This window comes from Aspergillus neoniger (assembly GCF_003184625.1).
Source record: "Aspergillus neoniger CBS 115656 unplaced genomic scaffold BO87scaffold_6, whole genome shotgun sequence".
In the NCBI taxonomy this organism is placed as follows: Eukaryota; Fungi; Ascomycota; class Eurotiomycetes; order Eurotiales; family Aspergillaceae; genus Aspergillus; species Aspergillus neoniger.
The window spans coordinates 678024-700272 of NW_020291134.1; the positions used below are offsets into that span (position 1 = coordinate 678024).

At 47.8% G+C, this 22249-nt stretch overlaps 9 protein-coding genes across 9 annotated transcripts; 4 read left to right on the forward strand and 5 right to left on the reverse strand.

The window, feature by feature from the left end:
• Positions 1 to 666: 666 nt before the first annotated feature.
• On the reverse strand, positions 667 to 1957 carry BO87DRAFT_373844 (uncharacterized protein). The gene has a single exon (XM_025622649.1). It carries the CDS (start codon positions 1766 to 1768, stop codon positions 923 to 925), a length of 846 nt encoding a protein of 281 aa, XP_025482951.1. The 5' UTR covers positions 1769 to 1957; the 3' UTR covers positions 667 to 922.
• A 965-nt stretch (positions 1958 to 2922) lies between these two features.
• BO87DRAFT_404513 (uncharacterized protein) lies at positions 2923 to 4210 on the forward strand. The gene is made up of 3 exons (XM_025625866.1): positions 2923 to 3491; positions 3580 to 3825; positions 3898 to 4210. The coding sequence occupies exons 1-3, from the start codon at positions 3008 to 3010 to the stop codon at positions 4185 to 4187; spliced, it is 1020 nt and encodes a 339-aa protein (XP_025482952.1). The 5' UTR covers positions 2923 to 3007; the 3' UTR covers positions 4188 to 4210.
• A 1008-nt stretch (positions 4211 to 5218) lies between these two features.
• Positions 5219 to 6243, reverse strand: BO87DRAFT_328450 (uncharacterized protein). The gene is made up of 2 exons (XM_025620218.1): positions 5709 to 6243; positions 5219 to 5629 (listed from the first exon to the last, which is right to left on the reverse strand). The coding sequence occupies exons 1-2, from the start codon at positions 6161 to 6163 to the stop codon at positions 5353 to 5355; spliced, it is 732 nt and encodes a 243-aa protein (XP_025482953.1). The 5' UTR covers positions 6164 to 6243; the 3' UTR covers positions 5219 to 5352.
• A 1494-nt stretch (positions 6244 to 7737) lies between these two features.
• Positions 7738 to 9137, reverse strand: BO87DRAFT_394443 (uncharacterized protein; the record flags this gene model as incomplete). Its single annotated transcript, XM_025625120.1, has 4 exons — positions 7738 to 7860; positions 8263 to 8464; positions 8624 to 8993; positions 9038 to 9137. 4 exons carry the CDS (start codon positions 9135 to 9137, stop codon positions 7738 to 7740), a joined length of 795 nt encoding a protein of 264 aa, XP_025482954.1.
• Positions 9138 to 10465: 1328 nt separating this feature from the next.
• BO87DRAFT_423094 (uncharacterized protein) lies at positions 10466 to 10831 on the forward strand (the record flags this gene model as incomplete). Its single annotated transcript, XM_025627150.1, has 2 exons — positions 10466 to 10598; positions 10665 to 10831. The coding sequence occupies 2 exons, from the start codon at positions 10466 to 10468 to the stop codon at positions 10829 to 10831; spliced, it is 300 nt and encodes a 99-aa protein (XP_025482955.1).
• Positions 10832 to 11627: 796 nt separating this feature from the next.
• BO87DRAFT_423095 (uncharacterized protein) lies at positions 11628 to 12592 on the forward strand (the record flags this gene model as incomplete). Its single annotated transcript, XM_025627151.1, has 3 exons — positions 11628 to 12168; positions 12234 to 12472; positions 12524 to 12592. The coding sequence occupies 3 exons, from the start codon at positions 11628 to 11630 to the stop codon at positions 12590 to 12592; spliced, it is 849 nt and encodes a 282-aa protein (XP_025482956.1).
• A 740-nt stretch (positions 12593 to 13332) lies between these two features.
• BO87DRAFT_328453 (uncharacterized protein) lies at positions 13333 to 18083 on the reverse strand. The gene is made up of 6 exons (XM_025620219.1): positions 17832 to 18083; positions 17057 to 17759; positions 15210 to 16867; positions 14825 to 15157; positions 14160 to 14774; positions 13333 to 14103 (listed from the first exon to the last, which is right to left on the reverse strand). Exons 1-6 carry the CDS (start codon positions 17990 to 17992, stop codon positions 13509 to 13511), a joined length of 4065 nt encoding a protein of 1354 aa, XP_025482957.1. The 5' UTR covers positions 17993 to 18083; the 3' UTR covers positions 13333 to 13508.
• Positions 18084 to 18556: 473 nt separating this feature from the next.
• Positions 18557 to 20550, reverse strand: BO87DRAFT_352764 (Zn(II)2Cys6 transcription factor domain-containing protein). The gene is made up of 4 exons (XM_025621205.1): positions 20481 to 20550; positions 19822 to 20391; positions 19629 to 19763; positions 18557 to 19567 (listed from the first exon to the last, which is right to left on the reverse strand). Exons 1-4 carry the CDS (start codon positions 20532 to 20534, stop codon positions 18923 to 18925), a joined length of 1404 nt encoding a protein of 467 aa, XP_025482958.1. The 5' UTR covers positions 20535 to 20550; the 3' UTR covers positions 18557 to 18922.
• Positions 20551 to 20797: 247 nt separating this feature from the next.
• BO87DRAFT_373847 (zinc-binding alcohol dehydrogenase family protein) lies at positions 20798 to 22095 on the forward strand. Its single transcript, XM_025622650.1, has one exon. It carries the CDS (start codon positions 21043 to 21045, stop codon positions 22042 to 22044), a length of 1002 nt encoding a protein of 333 aa, XP_025482959.1. The 5' UTR covers positions 20798 to 21042; the 3' UTR covers positions 22045 to 22095.
• Positions 22096 to 22249: the final 154 nt, after the last annotated feature.

Here is a 22249-nt window from a genome sequence, read left to right on the forward strand (position 1 = left end):
TGGCTTCTCGCGAACCCATACCGTAGTTATCCTTGGCGCAATTTCTCTGTCAGCTTGTGAGTCGTAATTGTTGGGAGTAGAGCGGCGGTATGACGGGTGGCAGTAGCGCGGGAAATTCCCCACAACAGCGGAGGGTAGGGCGATCCCTAGATAGACCGGAGAGAGGGAAAAGGGCGGGTAGAATATATCCAGCTGGAAAGCAGTCAGGATCGCGAAGAAGACTACTCTTGAGAGAGAGAGGAGAATAGATGTGTATGGATCAAAGTTGATGAAGGATCTGTTCCGTGGCTCGCTATAGTAAAACCCCCAAAATTGGGATTTATCAATGAAAGCCCAGTAGTGTTCCAACCCACTTGAGAGGACTTGGCAGGCATGAAAGGGTCTGATATTTCTCCCTCTACCGTCAAACCTACCATGTTCTGTAAGCTGTGGGTACTTACCTTGACCGTAAACTCTAAAGGTTGCATCAAATTTGTAGGCATGGTCCGGCGTGGGAAAGTTGGAAATGATCGATGCGCACTGGCCTCTGTGATATCAGCCCATACTAAGGCGAGGTAGCAGAGGCAGAACCCAAAGTGAATTTAATTTGCAGGTAGTGGGTGTGTGGCGGCGGCCAAGGCAGTAGTATGAGCTAGCTATTCAATTGTTCTGGTTCAGCTTACAACTGGTTTCATTGCTAGTAATTAATACCTTGAAAGTGGACTTGGAGAGATCACAAATGATCTATGCAGGTTGGCTATCGCACATTGTGTTAAGTTGATACGCTTAATATTCAGTCATTGTTGAATAGGGACGGCATGGTTCGACAGAATTCTGTAAGTGTTACTTAAGACATGCTGCTGACTACTGATTCTGTGATGCCTTCGAGGTACGATAGGTGTAAGCACGAAGAAAGGTAAACCATGTCGGCCCGAGCTATACATCAAAAAATGTCTATTAACAATCCGGCCAGGCCCAAAGCTCCAATTGCCGTTAAAATCCCAGATACCCCAAGTACAGCCAATTGCGTAGCCCTATTCTCCTCTTTGGGACAGTTATCGGGGGGAACCGGAAGGTAGCAGAAGCGCTGTTGCTGAGCGGCCGCCATGCTCTCGGCCGTATCCTCGTCTATCGCAATGCGGCATGGGTCCGGCGTAGAGGTTGTAGGACTGGCAGTTGTGTTTTCAGTAACGACACATGTGTCCCGGTGTGCCCAGTTGAGCCACGAAGGAGAACTCATGACAGTATCGGTCACATTGATGACGATTCCGTTGGGGCTTCCGGGGCAGCTTTCATTTGCGGTAGCTGCGACAAGGTCCACCTCCTTGAGACTGGAATTGTTGATATAAAAGCCCTCCGTAGAATGGTAGTAGTGTTCAGAGACTCCACCACTATGATGGCTGTGGGTCAGCGCTTCCACATTGCAGCTTTCCCAGCTCAGCTTCCATTCAACCAACCAACGACCGGATGTGTTAAAGCTGTCGTCGAAGTAGTCGTAGACGAAGTAAGGGTCTGCGCTGCCCGACCAATTTGTCCACGAGAAATCATGGACCATCCATAATCGGTTATCAAAATTCAGCCCGTCATTGCTTTTGTAAATGTAGTAGGATAAACGGAGGTTGAGAAGCTCTGCCCTTTCCGTGTTCTGCACAGCAAAGACGAAGGGGAACGACTCGGCTGGTGAGTATGAGGCATTGCTTCGAGGAAACACCAAGTCAAACTCGACCGCAGGCGAGGAAGTGATCAAGGCTCCGAGTACTATGAGCCATTTTGATTGGAGAAAAGGCATGGCTGAGGGATTTGAGGGGTCGAGCCAAAAGCGGACGTTGAGAGACTGGAATAGCGAAGCTAGAACTGAGATAAACACGTTGACCTTGCTCAGTAGTACCGTCCAGCTCTTAGGGACTTCCGGTGACTAGTATCAATAAGGTAGGGAAAATTGAGAATATTTGTAAAATATGTGTGTCGGGAGAGGGAGTGGAATAGGGGTCCTTGGCAGGTAGTCTCCCGACCCCTGTCGCCCGAGACTAACTGATAGGTCTTGAAAGCGCACGAGCGATTCCTCCGCCCGAACTAACAGGAGATAGCGCAGGTCCGTTCTTGGACTTGGGGTCAGGTCATCGCCTCCGTCAAGGTGACATGGCGCGCCAAGGCGATCTAAAGAAATATCGGAGCGGAGCGAGGAACCATTCAAGCCTCTGTTTTCTGTGCCAAGCCTTGGCGCTGCGGGCAACGTTACATTCGTATCCCAAAAAATGCGCCAAATGGTCCCTGGCTACTCTTTTGCACGGGTCTAGCCTTATAAGGTAGTCGTAGCCAATGTGGACAAGGCGCTGAAGGGAAGCCATGATCCCAGCCTTGCCGGCTGCTTCCGCTCCTTCCTTACCATATTGGGAAGGTCGCTATTGCTAATCTCGCTTACATTGGTGCTTCATTAGTTCATTATGAATTTTCGCCTCCTGCCTCACGATTATATCCATTGGACAACTGGTCCCTCGCCAAGGAGCCGTTACTGCGCTAACACAGCATACACACCACATGTACCCTACATGCTCTTGATCGAGGTCATCCCCGTATCAAATTCTGATCATGTGCACTATGGTCTCAACCATTGACTGAGTCGTTATCAACCGGTTGTCTTGGTTTGTTGGCTAGTGTCGTAGACGTCGTCCCCTCCAGTCCATTCAACGCAGGAACTATCATTTGACGCCCCACCATCATAGATACTTGTCCATTTAGTCATGTAGACTGCGCGAATACAGGGATAAAGATGATAGGACCCAGTCTAACAATCCCAGTCTTCGGCTCGCTGATTGACAATGGGGAATGACACATTTGACGTGGGGGAACAGGCCCACTGGAGTCAAGCCAATACCAGTGGAATGGTTAGTTGTGTCCAGATGAGTATATAAGCCAGTGTATACCCTTCAAATGTTGCTGATCATTACCTCATTCTCTTCGGCTATCCTCTATAGGAGGCTCGTATCGCCCTGAAACTAGCATAGACGCCGTTTCCATACCAAGAGAAATGCAACTCAAGTACCTCACTGTCGCTGGACTTGCTCCAGGCCTAGTCTGTGCGCTGTCCAAACGTACAATTGAGTGCTCCTTTACCACGGCTGCTAGCAAAGGTGATACCTGCGATAGCTTTGCTGATGTTTGGGGGCTATCTATTGAGGGCCTTCAGCAGCTAAACCCTAGTATTACCTGCCCAGATCTTGATACGACCAAGTTGTACTGTGTCATCGGAACCGTCAGTGACGATACATCAAGCACCATGTCTACGACAACGATGTCTTCGTCTACGACGTCTAAATCTTTAGTCACAACTCCCAGCACCATCACAACCACCACCGCAGCTGTGCCTACCAATTCGCCTGCTATGCCAGGCATTGTCGATAACTGCGATGGGTTCTATAAGGTCTCTTCTGGCGATCATTGTGACACTATCGCCGAGACATATGGTATTACCACGGCTCAGCTGTTGAGTTGGAACAGTGAGATTAATGATAGTGAGAAAGCCCTACTGGCCCATTTTTTTTCATTGAAGACGGGAGGGACTGTGATATTTTGTTACTGACATGCAACTCATTCAATTAGGCTGTTCAAACCTGTGGTTAGACTACTATATCTGTATACACGTCCCGGGATCTACCACAACCACTCCTGAAACGCCCGAGCCGACCGAAGACCCGGGTTCCAGTCCGACTCCCCAAATGCCCGGCATTGTCGACAACTGCGACGAGTACTATAAGGTCGCATCTGGCGACAATTGTGAAACTATCTCTAAATCCTATGGCATTTCCACGGCCCAGTTCAAGAGCTGGAATATCAAGGTCAACGATGGTACTCATGCCTCCCTATTCTCCCTCTACGCTCACATAGCAGTAATCTAACATATTCTGTCCTAAACTCCAGACTGTTCGAATCTTTGGCTTGACTACTATGTCTGCGTACACACCCCCGGCACAACCACCACAACGACAGCAGCCCCAGACCCCACGAACGACCCCTCAAGCCCGACGCCTCAGCTGCCGGGCATAGTCGAGAACTGCAAATCCTTTCATCTGATCAAGGATGGAGAGAACTGTTGGTCCATCTCTAATGAAGCGGGAATCTCACTTGCGCAACTGCGCGAGTGGAACACGGAGCTTAATGCAGCATGCGATAATTTGTGGTTGGGATACTATGTCTGCATCGGTGTTTGAGTACGCCCTGGCGTCCACATTTGAAGAAGGTTTTGTGTACCCATACATTTGACCGGTCTTAGTATAGTGTAAGATTTGAATGAGTTAACCAAATAACTGATTGCTTCTTCTGCACAATGAAAACAAAACCGGAAAGACGTTCGCAGATCCCAGGGCCGCCCCATCTGTAGACCCGCCACGGGCCGAGCCGCATCCTTGAATCCAAGCCGTGGCTGAACGTGGAAAATCAGGGTCCTTCCAGATTTGGCTTAATACTATTTCACGTCGTGTATATTTCCATATTCCTCCACGCTTTGAGAGGCTTTAAGCCAACAAATTTTTGAACAGTTCGGAATAGAGAACCGGGTAGCGCATTTTCTGGATAGATAACGAGTGGCCTATGACAATTTAGTCGGTGTTCACTCGTTCCCGACGCTGGAACTGTGATTATTCCAGTTGTGTAATAGGAGTTCCAGTAAGCTGGATATTTCAGGTCGCTCTTCTAGATTAAGAAGATTGACTGAGGCGTCATCTATGATCTGGTATTGTAGTGTCCACTTTTCGAACATCGATATTTAAGGGGAGCATGAACAGATTGGTAGTTTATTGGGCCGATACAAGGTCTCATATTTTCTCGCGGTTGCCATGAGGCTTCAATTCTCTGGAATTTTGCGAGCTAACATCAAATAAAGTGCTAGCTTCACAGGATGACTGAGGAAGCCAACACCAAACGCTTTCTCCATTTCGACGTGGGACCAATGTCCAGTGAGGCTTCTGAAATCTGCTGGTAATAAAAGGGGCATGTGTACGAATGAAAATGTATCCTGTCTTGAGCACAACGACAATATCTGTCTGGCTAAATGCATAAATTCTATGTGGCAGATGAGACCCAGTATTGAGGTATCTAATGGCAATCTATTTCTGGATAACAGTAATTGATCTTAGTAATACCAGTATAAAATGCCATCCAAACTTGAGATTTAGATACGAATAACTTGTACATAGAGCCATTGCATCCTGCGTAAACTTGAAGAATCTGGCTAGTATCACCTGCTAATATAGCGACGCTGAGGGAGCCCTTCGCCTAAGATTTACGGCAGGCATCCCGTGCAAAAAGAACGCAATGTTCAAACTAGTCAGACTGAGGTCCGTAGACTCCAGTTGTTCTCAATGCAGCAATGCTGAATCAAGTCTTCCTTGGGGGCTGGTTCTCCTTCTTAATAGGCTGATGGGACAATGGAATGTCGCCGGACTTCAGGGTTCCCTTAGGCTTCGAGTACTCCTTCCGCCAGATGTTGAATGCTGTCACGTACGGACTCTCCTCGTCGATCGGATAGGATGTGGCTGAGTTGGTATATCCAAGGCCCGCAAGATCTACTAAATAGAGCCTGTCTGCCCGAGCATCGTAATGAAGGTAGCTTGGGTGTTGCTCAGTCAGTTTGTAGTCATTCTGGCGCATGAGCCTGCCAGATAGTCAGTATGTGTTAGTGCAGAATGGAGAAAGCCCTTTATTTTCTGTAGCAGGATGCGAATTCAACTTACTCCAATAAATGCGCTAGTTGCTTTCTGATACTCCTGCGCTGGGTGTCCGTAAGCTCCTCTAGGATATCATCAACGTTCTTCCCAGGAGGAAACTCCATAACGATGAACTCAAGGTACCCTCCAGGAAAAGGCATCCAATCAGGCTGTTCGTGGGTCTCGTGATTATGATACTTCGGCCCATATCCGTGTGAAGACAGAAGGTCTATAGCCTCCACTTCATGGCAGTAGTGCTGTTCAGCAACCTTCAAGGTCTTTTCCAGATCTTCTATGTCACAGTCTTCCGGGTCAAGTTGATAGCGTATTTTGAGCAGGTACTTTTTGTCCTGTCGCTTGGCTATTGCTAGAACCTTGCGCTCACCAACTTCCGCATCGTCATCCTCGGTCAGCTGCCTCACCACTTTAAAATCTTCCCCCTCGATATCGAAAATTCGGTCTCTGAGACTGAAGCTCCACATGGTTGAGCCACTGTATGATATGGTACTTGTTACAAGAGAAAGGTAGAAATTTATGCCCTAGGAACATGGAGGTGTGGGACGGGGGTGTGGGATTGAAGGGTGGAAGTTGGAGACGGGGGAGCGACGGGGTGGAAAGTCTTCGGTGTTCCTAAGTGAGTCACCACCCGCCTTCATTCACTATGACACTCTACCAAGGTCATTATAGGTACGTCACTATCCATAGGTTGCTTCATATTTACCATTACTTATTTCGAGTCTCATAATGTCAGCTGATATTTTGAGAATTCTTTCATTACGTGACTGTAACCTATACGCCCAATCAAGCTGGCCATTGTTGTCCAACTTGACTCATTTCGCACTCTGCCGGCCTTCATACAACGCATATATACTTCCCGACAAGCCATGATACTAACCATGTTGATGGCCTCCATCTGCTGCGCGAATCTGTAATCGTCGGGGCTGCTCTCTGCCCTGGCCAATCCAATGATAGCAATTCCGCGATCAGAATCGTACAAAAGACAATGGCAACCTCGAGTTACTCAATGCAGTTCTAACACCCTTCAGACTACGAGGAATGACCTCATGGGATTGGGTCTGAGCCAACCCTGACTGTTTGACCTGCTCCTCATCTGCAATCAAACATGAACGATATCCATGTTACCCCATGGCCAGTTCAAACGTTGCTGTACACCACCCATGTTTTGTGTCAGGTAGTTGTTTAAGTGTAGCGGCACATTACACAAAGGCCCATGCCTTGTGATGTAGATATTGGGAGACTGTAGAAACAGAAAGATCACTCCGCCGCGGTATCAGCCCTTGGCAGGTGTGGACAAGTTTTCCAATGGCCAAGATAACGGATCCAGCTTGCAAGGACCCTTCTCACCCATTAAGCACCCGCGGGGTATTGGTGATTAGGAAACAACTATTGGACCACGAAGCCCTCAGAAAGATTTCTTGTCTACGGTGCTGCGACATACACTGCCGTCGGACTGTTGCCATCAAGTTGCTAGGAAAGAAAAAAAGGAAGAAGAAAAAGATAAATCATATATTCATCCACTTATTGCAATCGCTAGAAGAGGCATGGAGTATGCTATGAATTTAGTGAACAGTGAAAAGGCCGATTTTTGTCATTGACTACCGACGCGGCAAAAGTGTGGTTCTGCAAGGCATCCTGAATGCCATTCCTCCCGACAGAAGCCCTTTCTCCACACTAGACACATTCAATGAGATATCCAGTGCCCAGGAGATTGAGGTCTTCAATTAGATATGGGGAGCACTGTCGGTCGTTACGCACGAGTCAGTCGCCTCAGTTATATTCAGGTATGGCTCTTGGCATGGAGAACCACCAAATTTGCCTGAACATATCTATAATCGAGAGTTACCACTACCAAGGCCTTGCCACAAGATCGTTTCTCGGAGCATGCTCTCCCTCAAACAGGCCTCGTTGACATTACATGGTGCATCTTCGGTCATTACTCCATAAGGGGACGCAAAACGACCTGTTACTGCTACCTCCGAAAACGTGATATATGACCTTTGCTTCTGACGAGCATGGTATTGTCTCAATCAGTTAATCAGACTGTAATCCGGCTAAGAGTGTATCGTTTTTCACCCTCAGTCTGCCTAGGGTCAAACAATACATTCGGAGGCTGGATGAAGGTCGTCCTCTTAGTGATTTTGTCGTTGCTATGCAACTGCTTGGTTAATGTGATGGGTACTATGAGAAGATGGAGTACATAATCTCTGATAAATCCGAAAATCGTTTCTGTGTAAGGGTGCATGCCTATCTAACTCCAAGTACTCCCCCTTCCCTCTACCAGATTACGAAAGCAGACATGATCAACTAAATCAATGAACTTCTGATTTCAACGCAAACAACCCAAAGATTAGCCCACAATGCAAAACCTCAAATTCAGGAAAGGTATTTCGAGGGATGAGCTCTTGCTGATTTCTATCATTCCGAGGTCTATGACATTGAAGGTAGGAGGACCTCCCTCTCAGATTAGGTGGGCATCTCGATCGTCGGATCATGGTCTGCCTTCGAGTAGTCTGGTTATACCGTTAGAACAAATTCGAAGCACAAACAGACTACTACTTACTAAACGTTTGCTATATCTGGCAGGGTAGTAGCTCCTTTCTTCATCAGCGCCCGCGATGACAAGAGCCAGTAGGCATTTCCGGAGCGATAGGGCACTAGACGTTGAGACAGAACTGGCACTTATTGGCTGAGACAGGGTAAATTGGGTGTCATCGACCCTTTTTAAGAACCAAGTATACTCATAGACCGTATAGATGCCATACCTGCAGTGATGGTCGTCCATGTATCAAGCGAGCTGGCCTATTCATTCAAGAACCTGGGTTAGAATACTGACTTGGACAACCCGGTTAAAAGTAATGGAGACTCACCAAACTTCCAAGCTATGAAACTCTTCCAAGTTTCCTCAATTTTCTGGCTCGAACGCCCAGTGCGTCTTCACCTCGCACAAGACTCGGATCGTGTGGCGCTCGTCTTCGACGAGGACGATGTCTGGAACCAGAGTTCCCTTCTTCCCCTCTTTCTTGACCACCTCATATTCGCTCTCGTCACGACCGTGCTTCTTTTTCTTATCACCCTTCCGGCGGTTAACCCCCCGCTGTGAGTCACCAAAGGACATATCCAAGTTCAGGTGATTCAAGGCTTCACCCACGGGGTACAGGGCGCTTTGGGCGAAACGACCCTGCACCCCTAGCTCATTTGCTACACCAAAGGTCTCGTTTGGTACAGCGGGCATAAAGGGATAATGGTTCCCACAGTAGGGATTAGACAGAACCTTTATCTCTTGGGTGAAGTCTCCCAATCCAGGAGTTGATCTCTGTGGAGTCTGAATTGTGAACCGTCGGGTTTCAACATGCGGTACTTCTCTTTGTTGCGTAGGTGAGGTACGTGCGCCCAAATTCGCTCAAGATGGCCGCGTGGCAGCATGTTATTGGTCATCGTCTCGTTGTTCCTCGACTGAGGAAATCTACGTTTCAGTTCTGAGTTCGAGAGACTTAGCTGACGGAAGCACGAGGCGCAGTAGCTATAGGAACAAAAGAAATGATCAAAGGTCTGCAAGAAGAAGAATCATTTGCCCGGGATTTTATAAAGACAGTGCTATTCATATGTAACTATTCATTCCAATTGATAGCTTCATTGAAAATATTCACTACATCTCCATGTACTTTCATTGAATATATCACTTTCCATCATCTTCATTAGAGCACGGCTATCTTCTCAATTCAATATCGAAGGCCTGGTTAATACATGATGACAGCCAAATTCGACCTATTCTACGCCGATGCCTTCGTAGAGTAAAGCTCAAGGTGCTTTGCGATACACGTGTGGATAGCTGTTCCGAATGGCGTTTCCGATGAGAAAGATGATAGGATAAGTAGTAGTAGCATAACGGGGCTTGGCGAGTGGCCTCGATCTGCAGGTTATTCTCTAGCCCACTCGAAATCAGTCTATGTACAAGACGTTCATTTATGACAAACCATGGTGTTGACCATGGTCCGTAACTCGCCATGCCATGTCCCTGACAAAACCTGCAGGTAGTTCTGTGGTAGAAAGTCATCCGCTGTACAGAATTAGAATATTGGGGACTAGCTTTGCAGTATGAATGTTACGAATGCAACTCTTTTTATGGGCGCATAATCTACTCCAGGGCATCCGTTTTTAGGCAGGCCTGATAATAAGGGAGGCGCTACCGCCACACCAACCAGGCCTCGTTCACACTGGCCCTTGCTCATGCCACATCCTGCTGCCTACCTTAGAAGGTAAAAGATCACGAACGCCATGAGGTGCTTGTTGTGGCGGCCCGAGCACTAACCACATGACCAAGCCTACATGGATGACTGCCTCAACATTAACCGACAACTATATTGTAATCTCCGTTAAGAGACGATATAGCTTTACATGATTGAGGTGAGTGGGTACTATTTATATGTCAATACAGGTAGTGCAGCTTAATAGGAGTATAGGTCATCTCGCGGCATACATGACGGACCCGGAATTGCAGGCTGGTTTTCGCAGCACATACAAGGAAGGACCATTCACCTGCCAGCATAACGAGACAGTCAATCAATACTTGTTAATTGTTGGTAGTGAAGCTTGACCTATCCTCAAAGAAGCATTGTTCTACATCGGCATTTAAGCGGCAACATATAATGTAATAATGATAACTATAAACTCTAAGGCCCCGCCTGTTATTATCACAACAGTGAATATGCCTCTATCATCCCTTTTTTTTTATTCTTAAATAAGTCCCTTAATGTGAAGCCATCATGTCACCTCGCTGGTTCGGACAGGAAGAAGTCAGCCTAGACGTCGTCATTGAACTCGAAAAGCGATGGCGCGTTCTGCGTCAGAAGGAGAAGCATGGGTTTCAGGGCAGCGAACAAGACGATCCTCGGTGTAGTGGGCCATGATACGCTTGCATTCAGCTCAAGGTACAGCAAGTGGGCTCTACAATCACTCCGCCAGTAAATGGATACATGAGAATCTACAAGCAAATTCCTACGGAGGAGACTGTAGCTGACAGGCCCAAGGTCCGGGCACAGCAAGCTAAAACCGTTGTTCCACCTGAACTTGGAGCTTACCGCCAGCTGATGGACGAGGGCTCGTGGAAACTCTTCGGTGTTCGTATGTGAGTCACCACCCGCCTTCATTGACTATGACACTCTACCATGATCATTACAGATACATCATCATCCATAGGTTGTTTCATAATTTATCAATACTTTGTCACCTGACATTATTAGAATGCTTTCAATACGTGACTGTAACCTATACGCCTGATAAGGCTGAAAGATGAGTATCGTGATCAAATTAGTACACGCTGCGATATTTGAACCATGGAACATCAGGTGGGCGATAAACGCCTCGTACTTTAGCAAGCTTATATATATATACTGTCATAGCGCCGTACCGTTCTATAATCGGAAATTCAGCATGTGTAGAAGGACAACTATAAAGCCAACCAGTAAGCATGACTGCATGCCATCTTTATCGCGTACCTCTTAGAAGCGGCTATACATCACCCGATGCCTGCATCAGAAAATAATTGGTACTGTAGTTAGCATGATATTCTGTTCATTATCATTGCTAGATAAGACATTGTTTCAGCTTATCAAGTGGAGATGCTTAACACTCAATATTTGAGAGTTATGTAACATCGGCTGCTCGTTTTTTACCAGAGGTAGCTGAGCAAGGAATACATTGATCATAGAATGAAAAAGGAAGAATAGAAATTTTACGTGCAGTGAATACTCGTTTGCACGCCAATCATAGGACTGGATATTCGCATATGAGTAGAATTGTCCTTGGGAAACAACGGCCATAGTAACTTACTCTCTGTGTTGACTTTGGGATTGCCGCAACCGCCTTCTATCACCTCCTACACCCGTTCAGGTAAAGATAGAGGCTTTTTGTCGCCCAATCGAAAAGATGGCATTCCTTCTACTCCCACATTCGCACCGGCGTTGCATTTGGACCCCGCTCCCCGAGCTCATCAATGAGGAGAAATATCGGACGGGGAGGGTGGGGGGCTCCGAATACCTCTTAAGACCCGAGCAGATCGTCAGTTGGACCAACTTCGCGGATGAGGTCAAGAGCCTGGTTGCTCCATTTTGTGGGAAAGTTCATGACTTCACCCCTATTGTTCCCAGTGAAAGCTTTGGTGTCGCGAACGAGATCGGGGTGCAGGGACGTTTTGTTCAGAACGTCTTGCACCCCGTGGGTGACATCGTCAAATTGCTGAGGTTGGGTGTCTCCTTTGGCGATTCCCAATGGGGAGTGCACCGGAAGAAGGACGACGAGGGAGAGAAGAGTAGTCGCGTTGCAGGTCGAGGAACGACACTTTTCCCAGATATTGTCGTGGTTGAGAACAAAAAGCACCATATCCGTTCACTGGCCGAAATTAAGACCTACTGGGCATTTAAGCCCCACGAAAAGCAAACCTGGGATGAGTTCTTGGCTGACAAACTCGGTAAATCTTCAAGTGCATCCGGGGCGTTCCAATTAGTACCTTCACTAATGCTATTGGACATATAGGCCAACTCGCGCGCTATATGGATGATCACTATTGCCGATTCGGGTTTTATACCACCTATCGACAGACATGGTTCTTAAAACGTGTAGATGACACCCATTTTGCTGTGTTGGAGCCCATCAGTGCAAGCGCCACATCGACTGTCAGCGCAGTATCCCTACGAGAATGTCTTCTCGCTACAGCCATCAGGGCGGCGGACGCGAGAGGAAGCTACTATGCTGTCAGGCATGGGAAGGAATTGGTAAGTTGTAGCGTGCTTGTGCTTGGGATAATTGTTGACCGAACAAAACAGACTGCGCCAGGACATACGTTCACCAGGTCCTCGTCGCGCATTGCAAAAAAAAGAAAGACCGAGTTTTAGCCACAACGCCATCTGTCCCCGTAATAATTCTTTGAGCGAACAGACAGTGTAAGTTTAAATTACTTCCTAATTTGTACTACTGCCATCGGAGCTAACGAGTTCTATCTTAGCTTCTTTATTAATTGGTTTATGGCGGTTTATGTAGTCACGCCCCAGGCTTAGACTGAACTCCGCTACTCTAGTTCTGGGCTCGCCAAAGTCCCTGTTACCCAGAACTTTTAGTACTCATTTCTTGGTTTCAACGGGAACACAGAGGTATGGGAATAGTGATATGATCAATTTTCATACAGAAAGTTAACGGTGTATACCTAGTCGTGAGGTATTGGGGTCTTGAGCCTGGGTTGCCTATCTCAAAGGTAGCATAGATGATAAATGGGTTCGTTGGGGCGACGGTGTGGATGATATCCGAAATAAAGGCGTAAGCAAAACGATAGGATTGTCATACAATGAAAGCAGAGAATACAATGAGAATGTCTTTACTACGAAAGAGTTTATCTTCGCAAGCGTTTGGCCGCTGCTGATATTTATGATATGGAGCTTCATTAGTGAAAGCGGCAAGGTCTAAATCTAGGCGAGACGATTTTTCGAAGTCTATATATAGCCATTTACAAATAGCTCTCCTGTCGCGGCGATTTCAATGTCTCTTTCGCAATGTGGAAGGTGCGAAAACAGACAGGGTTATCGTCGTCAACCAGCCGAACAGTCAGTGCTCGACTGAGGGATTCCCTGTTAAATGGACCCTGACTTGGGAATGGATTTCCCCTGGCGGCGTTCACGACGAGTCAAGGAAATCGAAGTATGCGGTGTCTGCATGCAATGTGCCAGACCTACTCCGTTTCTGGAGGTCGAAGTCGGCAGCGAAGGATTCCTTGAGATCAGGGTCCATCTGAAGCGGGTAGGTGCGTGATTCTGTGGATTATTGCTCACCCAGGTCTTGGGCCTCATGTCCATCATCAGATAGCTCATTCGCAATTGTATCATTTGCATCGGAGGCTGATATGCTGTTGCTGCGGGAACTTGACCCTCGTATAGCATGGCTGTTCTCAACAGAGGTCTGGTCCGTAGGATTGGAAGCGTCAACATCGACACCGGACAAGTCCTCCGGTGTCTCAATGGAGACTACACCAGCCCTATCTAGGATAACAGAAACAAGCTCCACCGGCGCCTGTAGAATAGTTTTCATTAGAGTTAGTGCCTTCTCGCTGTACGGTTTAAATATTGCCGTAGACGGCTCCGTCAGAATCCACTCTAAGAGATCTTTGTGTATTCTGTCCAGGAAGCAGATGTACTGGGCTTTCGCATCCCACGGCACATAGATGTGCAGCCCATCCGTTATTTCTTCGATATGTATCTCGCCCTCCGAGACTTTCGCTTTGATTCCCTTCCCATCCTGCTGTAGATGTAGTTTAGAGGTGATCCCATCGGTTTCGCGAACATCGATGTTCTTCAGTAAGTCGTAAAACGCCCGCTCTCCGTCCGCTAGTCGTGGGCTCTTATAATGTACGGCAATTCTGGTACTGATGTTAATGGGTTTGCACGTTCTTGCAATTTCATCGATGGAGCTCACCGCAGTAGCCCGTAAGCCTTCTGAGATATCTTTCGATCTGGAGACGTCAGCGACCTGTAAGAGTCGCCCGTATAAGAGGAAATCTCCTTCACGCAAGACGAGATATAGCGTGTCTCAATTTTAGCCCATTCGATGAAAGACTCTAGCTGCAATACCTCTTCAGTACTAAAGTCAAGAAACAGGGCTTTGTCGAAGAAATATTGTGACAGATGTTTTCGGTCAGATATGGTGAAGTCAACTGTAGAGCTGCGCAGCTCTACGACACCGTTGCGATATCTCACTGGGAACACTCTACTTTCGAGTAGGCTAGTTGAGCTAGGAGGATCTTCCTCACTCTGTAGGTACGAGTTCAGAAGCCAGATGGTATCTTTGATCTCGTTGATAGGTGTCATCGCGCGTCCCTGCTCAAGAAGCTTGCTGTACACCATTTCCGCTGTCAATGTCTGAACACCTATTAGCTCGACAAAGAAGTCTTGTAGGTCTTTGTAGAGGTCTTTGAGCGTTACGATCCCTCTGGTATTGGTGACAGTCGACCACAAACATTGCGATGAACTATGCCAACCACCCGTGGCTTTCCCGTTACTATAAATAAGTTTCCTAAGTTCGAAGCGCCGCCTAGAAGCTGTAAGTTTCACTGCCATCGGGCCGCGATATAGATGACTTACCGGACTTTTTCTGTAGTCTCCTTGGTCATCTTCGGGCGGCACTTATCTATTTCTCTGTACATGATTAAGATTCTGTCGATATTGTCGCAGCCCTCTACAGATAAGGATTGCAGCTCGTTCAGTAAGTCGTTCAACCCAACGTTTGGTATACCTAGCGTGTTTTGAAAGAGCTTGGCAAGACAATTTCCATGCTTCACGTCGTTGTACTTCCGTCTTAGAGGGATTTTGCATTCCACGGATTGGGGCGCTTCCCACAAGCAATTGTCTGCGTACGGCCCTCCTTCATCATCCATGTTTGGTACGTGAATGAGGTTTTGAGAAGCGAAAGCAGTCCTAAGTAGACAATCAACATATCGAAAACCCCTCGAATGCACTTATACTATACCGAAGAATTGAACGATAAGAGTCTGGTGTTGAGGACTCACTGTACTGAGCCTGGATGCGTGCATACAGACCGTAGACACGCTCGATCTCATCGGGTGTTGTATGGTTACCATCACTAGATTCCTTGATAGACTGTAGAGCTCGCAGGTAGGCTTCCAACTGAGATTTTGGATAGCCGAAACCCAATGCTTTAGCCATATCGTTCAGTTCAGGAAGCCAGGAACTATCCGTTTTAAGCCATGGGAAATCATCTTCATCCCGAAGAAATTTTCTGAGGTATGAAATCTCAGGAACCGGGATATATGTCTCGCCCAGAGAATAGCTTGATCCACTCTCACAGACAACCTTAAGTTTCAACAACTCATCAATCAGTTTGCGTTTTCCCAGGAGAGCAGAATCGAATTTCCAGTTCTTGACCAAGAACCCTACAAATTTCTCAGGATGATGCTCGGCTATGAAGGTACACTCTGGGCTCAACCGGTTGGAATCTGTAATTGGAATGGTGTTGCGGACTTGCAGTGACTCCGACAACCACGTCATCCATGTCCGGCGTTCCCCAATTGGCTTTATAGGGATGGGTTCCATATAGCGACTATGTAGGATGTAAACGCCCGGCCTTGAACTCTTCCCGGTCCCGTAATGTTTCGTCGGCGTGAGTAGTTGCTCGGCACTGTACAAGTCCTTTCCAGGAAAGTAAAAGGTATGTGAATCCGGCTCCCGGTATCTGTTCTGCTGGTCTATGAGATCCATGTCGCTGTAGAAATGCGCAGAATCAATTCGGCGGTCAAGATGGGCCGTAAGGTAGAGAAATTCCAGCTGTGCTCGAGACTCGTCGAGGTCAACCGTTTTGTTGTAACTGGTACGGATAACAGCGTCTCGAACCCGAGATACCTTCGGATTCTTAACACCAAGTTGACTGAACAGTCTTTCTCGGTCGGGGTTCTTCTCAGCTTGCGGGTCTACCAAAGGCATGTTCACTTCGGGGATGAGGTAACCGTTACAGTGAGAATGGTAGATGCGATGGGTCTTTATGGAGGTTGAAGATCTCCATTCGCCGTTAGTCAGGGAGATAATAGCAAGCGCAGACACCGATTTGGGCCTTTCCTGGTAGGCTGACATCAGGACCCTAGCCACACGCGAATGCCAATCATCATCAACGCTGAATGATCTTATCAGTGAGTCGTCGCGGCTAAGATCCTGGCGAACCCTTTCCAGGAACCCATAATTGCTCAAATAAACAAGGCCGTACCCCATCAACAATTTCAAGTCTCTTGGACGATACTTAGGGGAGAGATACTGTTCGGGCTTCAAGTCTGGCAACAGAGGATTTCCATTGCTATCGAGCATACTAGAAGGTAGTCTTCGCGTACGTATGATAGGGTGCAGTGCGCTATGAGTTCTTGTCCAAAGAACATCAGACATATTTAGGTGAGCATGGATTTTGGCACTCAGTTCTTGCGAAAATGAACCGCTGGAGAGCTCATCGCGTCTTGGGAGGTATCTCATCCATTGATACTGTAAGGTTGGGTGTTGGCAAAATTCCTGCACTGCTGTAGCAAGCACCAGGCCTACATAACTGAGTAAAGTGGTATTCCGGGTTGAAGACAGAGGTATGTCCTGTCTGCTGGCGTCGGTATGAAAATCTGCATGGATCAAAAACTGGAGCAAATTAGTGATGCCCTTGGATGTTTAGCCGGAGTGTCTCACTGGAAGCCCCATTTTTCGTATCGGGAGAAAAGCATAAAGTAGCTGTTCTTCAATGATAGGAATAGAGGTTGCAGTCAATGGGAATGCGAGAACGACGTCTGACTTTGTAGAAGCCTCCGGGCACTTTCTGTTCTCGCTTACGGGAAGTTTGTCCAACGTGATTTTGGTGATATGGTAGTGTCGAGTATCCACGTGAATATGACCGTTCTCCCTTTTTTCGTCCACGAGTTTACCCCGAGACTTGCACAGGTATTCCAGTGAGTAGAGCATACTACACGTTTCCTTACTTTCATCATCATAGAAGGCAACGTCGATTTTTTCAATGTTTTTCTTAAACAGAAGGAAGGTCGCCTGAAGCTCTTGGAACTGCTGGCGGGTCGTCTCGCGTTGTTTGGCAAGGATTTCTTCTGGGCCTGTCTCGTGCAAGAACAGCGTAATTCGAGTTATGTCATTTGGCAACTCCTCTTCTCTTTCCTGCCAGATGGGTGAAATCATGCCCATCCCCGAGTCGCCAATCCTGTGCTGTAAATAGAATGAAAGTTCTCCCGACTGGATGAGAACTTTCCACGCGACCATGAATACCGACTTAAACCCAATGTCTTTTTCTCCAATATATCCTTGGACACTAGTCTTTGAACTCTTTCCGATATTGCAGATGGCGATCAGATCCTCTGGCGTGAAGCCATCCTCATTACAATCAAAAACAATTTGTCGCGGGTAGACGCGAAATGAAACATAGGGTGCTTCCGAACGGGATTTGGCCTTAGAGTAACTGTTATCATCGGCATTCTGTAACAGCTCGAATACAAACCGAGCACTGCTATTATAGACATCTTTGGCTAATCTTTGATGCCAGTCAGATCAGCAATTTCCTTCCATTATGAGAGTGCTGAGGGTAAGGATTCAAAATTCATACGTCAACACAGAAGACCCTATCATCTCGTCTTTTTTCAGCATGGCTTCCTCGACCTCTCGACGGGTATCCTGGTCCATCCGTTCCAGTATTTCCTCACTCAGATAACCACGGCCCCTAGCAATGCTCCTAACGAGCTCACGGGCGCTTTCACGGGATTCCATTGTTCAAAATGCCTGGTACGATGGATTATGTTGGGTCAGTTAAGCTCTGCATTCAGCGATTGCCCTCGAATGGACACGATTTCGGTTGAGGAGGGCCTAATACACGGCTCGGTGCTGGGGGGGAGAGGGGATGTTAATTTCCAGACCTCGGACTAGAGGGCACCTTTGTACCTTGACACGAACTACCAACCAGTCTGCCGCCATAAATCGACCGACTGCTCTTAACCCCGCTCCCAAAGCCTTAGTAGTTCCTTCACCCCTGACACGGGCCACCTATCAGCTTTGCACAGTTCTCCACATCTATCTTGATCGCCCTCGAGCCAACAGCTCATTGGGTAATCCACGTGATTGTACTGGCATTAGTTTAGTGACCGATAATAAGTCAATCCCAAAGTACCAAGACTAACGGGCCGTTCAAGTTAATCTCTACGAACTTTGAGATACAATACAAAATATTCCGCTTACCTCCGGTCTCCCGAATCGGGTAAATCGCGAGGCTGAGCTACCACCTTCCTTATGGCTGGAGGCCCCCTTCCTCGTCTCCGCCGCTCGACTGCAGGCACTGTGGCATCATAATAGTTGACATTTCAGCTTCCAGCGCCTTATAGCGATGTGGGCATTTCCTGTCATCGGCGAGTCTCTCGCCGATATCGGCCTTTCTAGTCATTATGGCCGAAGTCGGGACACCTCTCCAACATATTTTAGAGGGCATCAGCTTCCCAATGGGACTGGTGTAAAAATTTCTGACTTCTTCACCTAACCTCCTGGTGGTTCGTGCATACAGCGGCACGGCAGTTGCCGCAGGCAAGCCATGGGAGCAAGGTCACCTCCGCAAGAGTGGTGCGCAACCCGTTTTGAGCTGGAATGTTCGCCATGATACGCAGCCCGTCCGGTAAAAGCATTCCATGACCCCAGCTTGATATTCGAATATCACACTCCCGCATGAAGCAGGCATATGGCCATCTGTGTCACTCTAAGCGGCAGCGTGACAGAAGCTGCACCGTAATATCTCAACGTGCCCTGCTTGAAATAGAGCATGCTTTGGCAAACCATTCTATGGAAGGCAACTGTTTGCTGATGACAATTCTCAATTCCAGATACGTTAAGGCAGATACGTATTGCGTCCGTGAAAAGCGCCGGATTTGATGACAACAGGTGTGCTATCTGACTGAAGGACACTGCACGAAAGGCCCACAAATGTGTCATTGCTGTGGCGACTGGGAGGCTGTAGAACCACAGAGACCCCGCTACCGCGCTAATAGACCTTGGCGAGGATGGGCATGATGTTATTGGCCAACACAGAGGGCCATTTATCGTAGCTTGCAGAGACCGTTCCCACTTGTCAAGCTCCTGCAGAGTATTTATCAACTCCGCAATGACTCCTTCACACAGGGGTCCCCTCTCGTTGAGGGGGAGGGAATCTGTAGTCTGGACTCTTCCTAAGATAGATGGTAGGATAGAACCGTGGCTCAATAGCGTTTGCAATGGCGATGGTTCATGAAATGCGAAAGGTATTGTCTGCCACTCGACCGAAGAAAGGAACGTGTCTTGGCGGGAGATGCACGCCTCCAGTATCTACTTGTATATTAGTCTTGATGGATAGAATACGAGTTTGGGAAGGATGTGGCATGCGTACAACTAGGGGCCGGAACCCGATAAAGAGCTGGTGCGCGATCGGTCCAGTAAATGACTCTGGTCCACACATTTCCATCATCCGGCCGATGCCTCTGATATGAGCGATCCAGCCCTCACGGGATGTGAGTACTAACCACTTGCAGGTGTCAATAACAAGTCTTACTCTGGCCGACCGGAATGAAAGATTTGCCTACCTCAGCCAGACATAAGCACATAATAGCAGCAGCGGATTCATTGCAACCACCGTCATCTTCAGCGATTTTACTACTCAAAGAATGCACAGCTTTCGTATATGACTCAGCGCGACAGAGGTCCCATTGACTGCGTCTAGGGTCCGCATTTCCCTTGGCTATAATTGAATAGCCTAAGGTGCGGAGCGACACTGACAGAAGGGTTGTACTTCTGCTTGTGTCCAGAAGCAGAGGGACGGTCTCCAACCAGGGGCTACACAGGGTTGAGAGGTGCTGTTTGGGGCGGCCAGATCGCTCCTGGCTGTTATAGTCGGGAGTAAAATACTCCGTTACTAAAGCAAAGAATTCTTCATCTGTCGACAATCGAAAAGCCGAAAGATTTAGTATGAGACACCCGGTAGACGATCCGGAAAGTGATAGCGACGCCTCACGTGATATAGGGCTTTCCGGTGGTCCAGAAGAGATAATCTGTTTCCCAGAAGTCTTGGGTGGTAGAAAAGTCACCTCTTCATATCCCGGGTAGTCTCTCTTGGTTGCTATGCATTGAGAACAGGAAGGACGCTTTCCGTCGCACTAAGGATTTCACATTAGCGAATCCTTGTCGCAGAATATTTGAGTTGAGTAGTACAAGAGATTTGACCGGGTCGGCATCGGCGACTCACCGAATATTTCCTTTGCCGACAGTTCTGACATACTGAGCGGCTGTTTACTTTCATTTTGCACCTACTGCAGTACGGCGGAAGGCGGAGGAGCTAGCATGGCGGGAGTGACAGAACCAGGCAGAGAAGCCGAGACAGGGTCATGTGGTTGTGAGGCGGTTGAGATTTGGCGAATCCCCAGGATTAGCAAGTCTTGGCACCGAATGCTTCTTCTTATGGTTAGCGTGTAGTGTGGGTCTGTGGATCTCGGCAGCTTAGTCGGAAGAATCGCCTGCCCTTCTCTCCATTATCATTCGACAACATGGCCTATTTCCGCTCAAAAGAAGTCGAAAGAAGATAATTTTGACTTGAGATGATGGAAATGATGACCAAGCATACATCAGGAGCCTTTTTGCTCGCAGATATCACAGCGGCAGTTATGGTTTAGTTGTAGACCAAAGATATATAAATTGGGCCATGTTCCTTCGAAAACCCCTCACCAATCCCTGACTTTTCCAATCACTATTTTCTCTGTCACCTTGTTCATCCATCCCACTGTTCATTTCTGCTACTAGCAACTATCAAAATGAAGGAAGCACTTGTATTTCGCAAGAATGGGCCCATGGAGGTTAAGATTCACTCCGTGCCTATTCCCAAACCCGGACCGGACGAGGCTCTGATCAAAGTCGTCGTTAGCGGCACAAACCCCAAGGACTGGAAATTCCCTGACTGGATGGACGCATTTGACGGGAAAAACACGGGCGACGATATCGCTGGCTATGTACACGAGGTTGGCAAAAACGTCTCCGTGTTCAGAGTCGGAGACCGTGTGGCTGCCTTCCACGATTATATGACACCGCATGGGAGCTTCGCAGAATACGCCATTGGGAATGTGCACGCTACTTTTCACATCCCACCACATATTTCATTCGAGGAAGCAGCTACGGTCCCCTTGGCAGCATTGACCGCCTCAATCGCACTGTTTGCACGCTTGGGCCTACCTGAACCATGGCTCGGAAACAAATCTTGGGCCACCAAGCCTGCAGGAGGAGTTCTTGTCTATGGTGCTGCGACAGCTGTCGGATCATTTGCGATCAAACTGTTACAGAAAGCAGACATCCATCCTATCATCGGCGTCGCTGGAAGGGGTATGGATTATGCTCGGAGTTTGATGAACAGTGAAAAGGGTGATGTCGTCATTGACTACCGGGACGGCGAATCTGCGATCGTACAGAGAATACAGGATGCCATCCCCGCTGGTGAAAGTCTTCAATATGCACTAGACGCGGTCAGCGAAGCATCGAGCTTCCAGGTGGTTGAGAAGGTCCTGGACCAGACATCGGGCGCAGTGTCACTCGTTACGCCGGAGGCTCCCAAACATTTGTTCAGCACGATACGGGTTGAGTTCAGCAACGTTGGAAGTAGCCACGGGGAAGACAAGGATTTCGCTTATGTGTGGTCGCGAATGATTAGCAGGGGCCTCAGTGAGGGTTGGCTCAAGCCTCATCCCCATGAAGTAACCCCGGGTGGTCTGGAGGGTGTAGAAACCGCTCTGAATAACTTAAGGCTGGGAAGGCTAGTGCTGTGAAGTATGTTTTGAGGGTTACAGAAGAGTGAAGGAAGGTGAAATGCCAGTCGGACTTTAACTATAATTTCAAATCTGAAACCATTATAACTTATCTCTGTCCCAAAAATGACTACCATGACTGTAAATGTTACAAGAAGACCCAAAACGGCTTGCGATATTCAGAATTACTTCAACCGACAAGTCCATCATCGAACGAGGCATCCTC

What these genes read in the sequence shown, in the direction of transcription:
- BO87DRAFT_328453 (XM_025620219.1), bottom strand. Translation starts at nt 17,992, where the DNA reads ATGGAATCCCGTGAAAGCGCCCGTGAGCTCGTTAGGAGCATTGCTAGG. An exon ending in TCTTATCGTTCAATTCTTCG is followed by an intron (nt 15,158 to 15,209) that starts GTATAGTATAAG and finishes TTGTCTACTTAG; the next exon opens with GACTGCTTTCGCTTCTCAAA. An exon ending in GAGACTACAGAAAAAGTCCG is followed by an intron (nt 14,775 to 14,824) that starts GTAAGTCATCTA and finishes TACAGCTTCTAG; the next exon opens with GCGGCGCTTCGAACTTAGGA.
- BO87DRAFT_373844 (XM_025622649.1), bottom strand. Translation starts at nt 1,768, where the DNA reads ATGCCTTTTCTCCAATCAAAATGGCTCATAGTACTCGGAGCCTTGATC.
- BO87DRAFT_352764 (XM_025621205.1), bottom strand. Translation starts at nt 20,534, where the DNA reads ATGAAAGTAAACAGCCGCTCAGTATGTCAGAACTGTCGGCAAAGGAAA. An exon ending in GTCGGCAAAGGAAATATTCG is followed by an intron (nt 20,392 to 20,480) that starts GTGAGTCGCCGA and finishes TGAAATCCTTAG; the next exon opens with TGCGACGGAAAGCGTCCTTC. An exon ending in TGTGCTTATGTCTGGCTGAG is followed by an intron (nt 19,764 to 19,821) that starts GTAGGCAAATCT and finishes GACACCTGCAAG; the next exon opens with TGGTTAGTACTCACATCCCG.
- BO87DRAFT_404513 (XM_025625866.1), top strand. Translation starts at nt 3,008, where the DNA reads ATGCAACTCAAGTACCTCACTGTCGCTGGACTTGCTCCAGGCCTAGTC. An exon ending in GAACAGTGAGATTAATGATA is followed by an intron (nt 3,492 to 3,579) that starts GTGAGAAAGCCC and finishes TCATTCAATTAG; the next exon opens with GCTGTTCAAACCTGTGGTTA. An exon ending in GAATATCAAGGTCAACGATG is followed by an intron (nt 3,826 to 3,897) that starts GTACTCATGCCT and finishes CCTAAACTCCAG; the next exon opens with ACTGTTCGAATCTTTGGCTT.
- BO87DRAFT_373847 (XM_025622650.1), top strand. Translation starts at nt 21,043, where the DNA reads ATGAAGGAAGCACTTGTATTTCGCAAGAATGGGCCCATGGAGGTTAAG.
- BO87DRAFT_328450 (XM_025620218.1), bottom strand. Translation starts at nt 6,163, where the DNA reads ATGTGGAGCTTCAGTCTCAGAGACCGAATTTTCGATATCGAGGGGGAA. An exon ending in CAACTAGCGCATTTATTGGA is followed by an intron (nt 5,630 to 5,708) that starts GTAAGTTGAATT and finishes ACTATCTGGCAG; the next exon opens with GCTCATGCGCCAGAATGACT.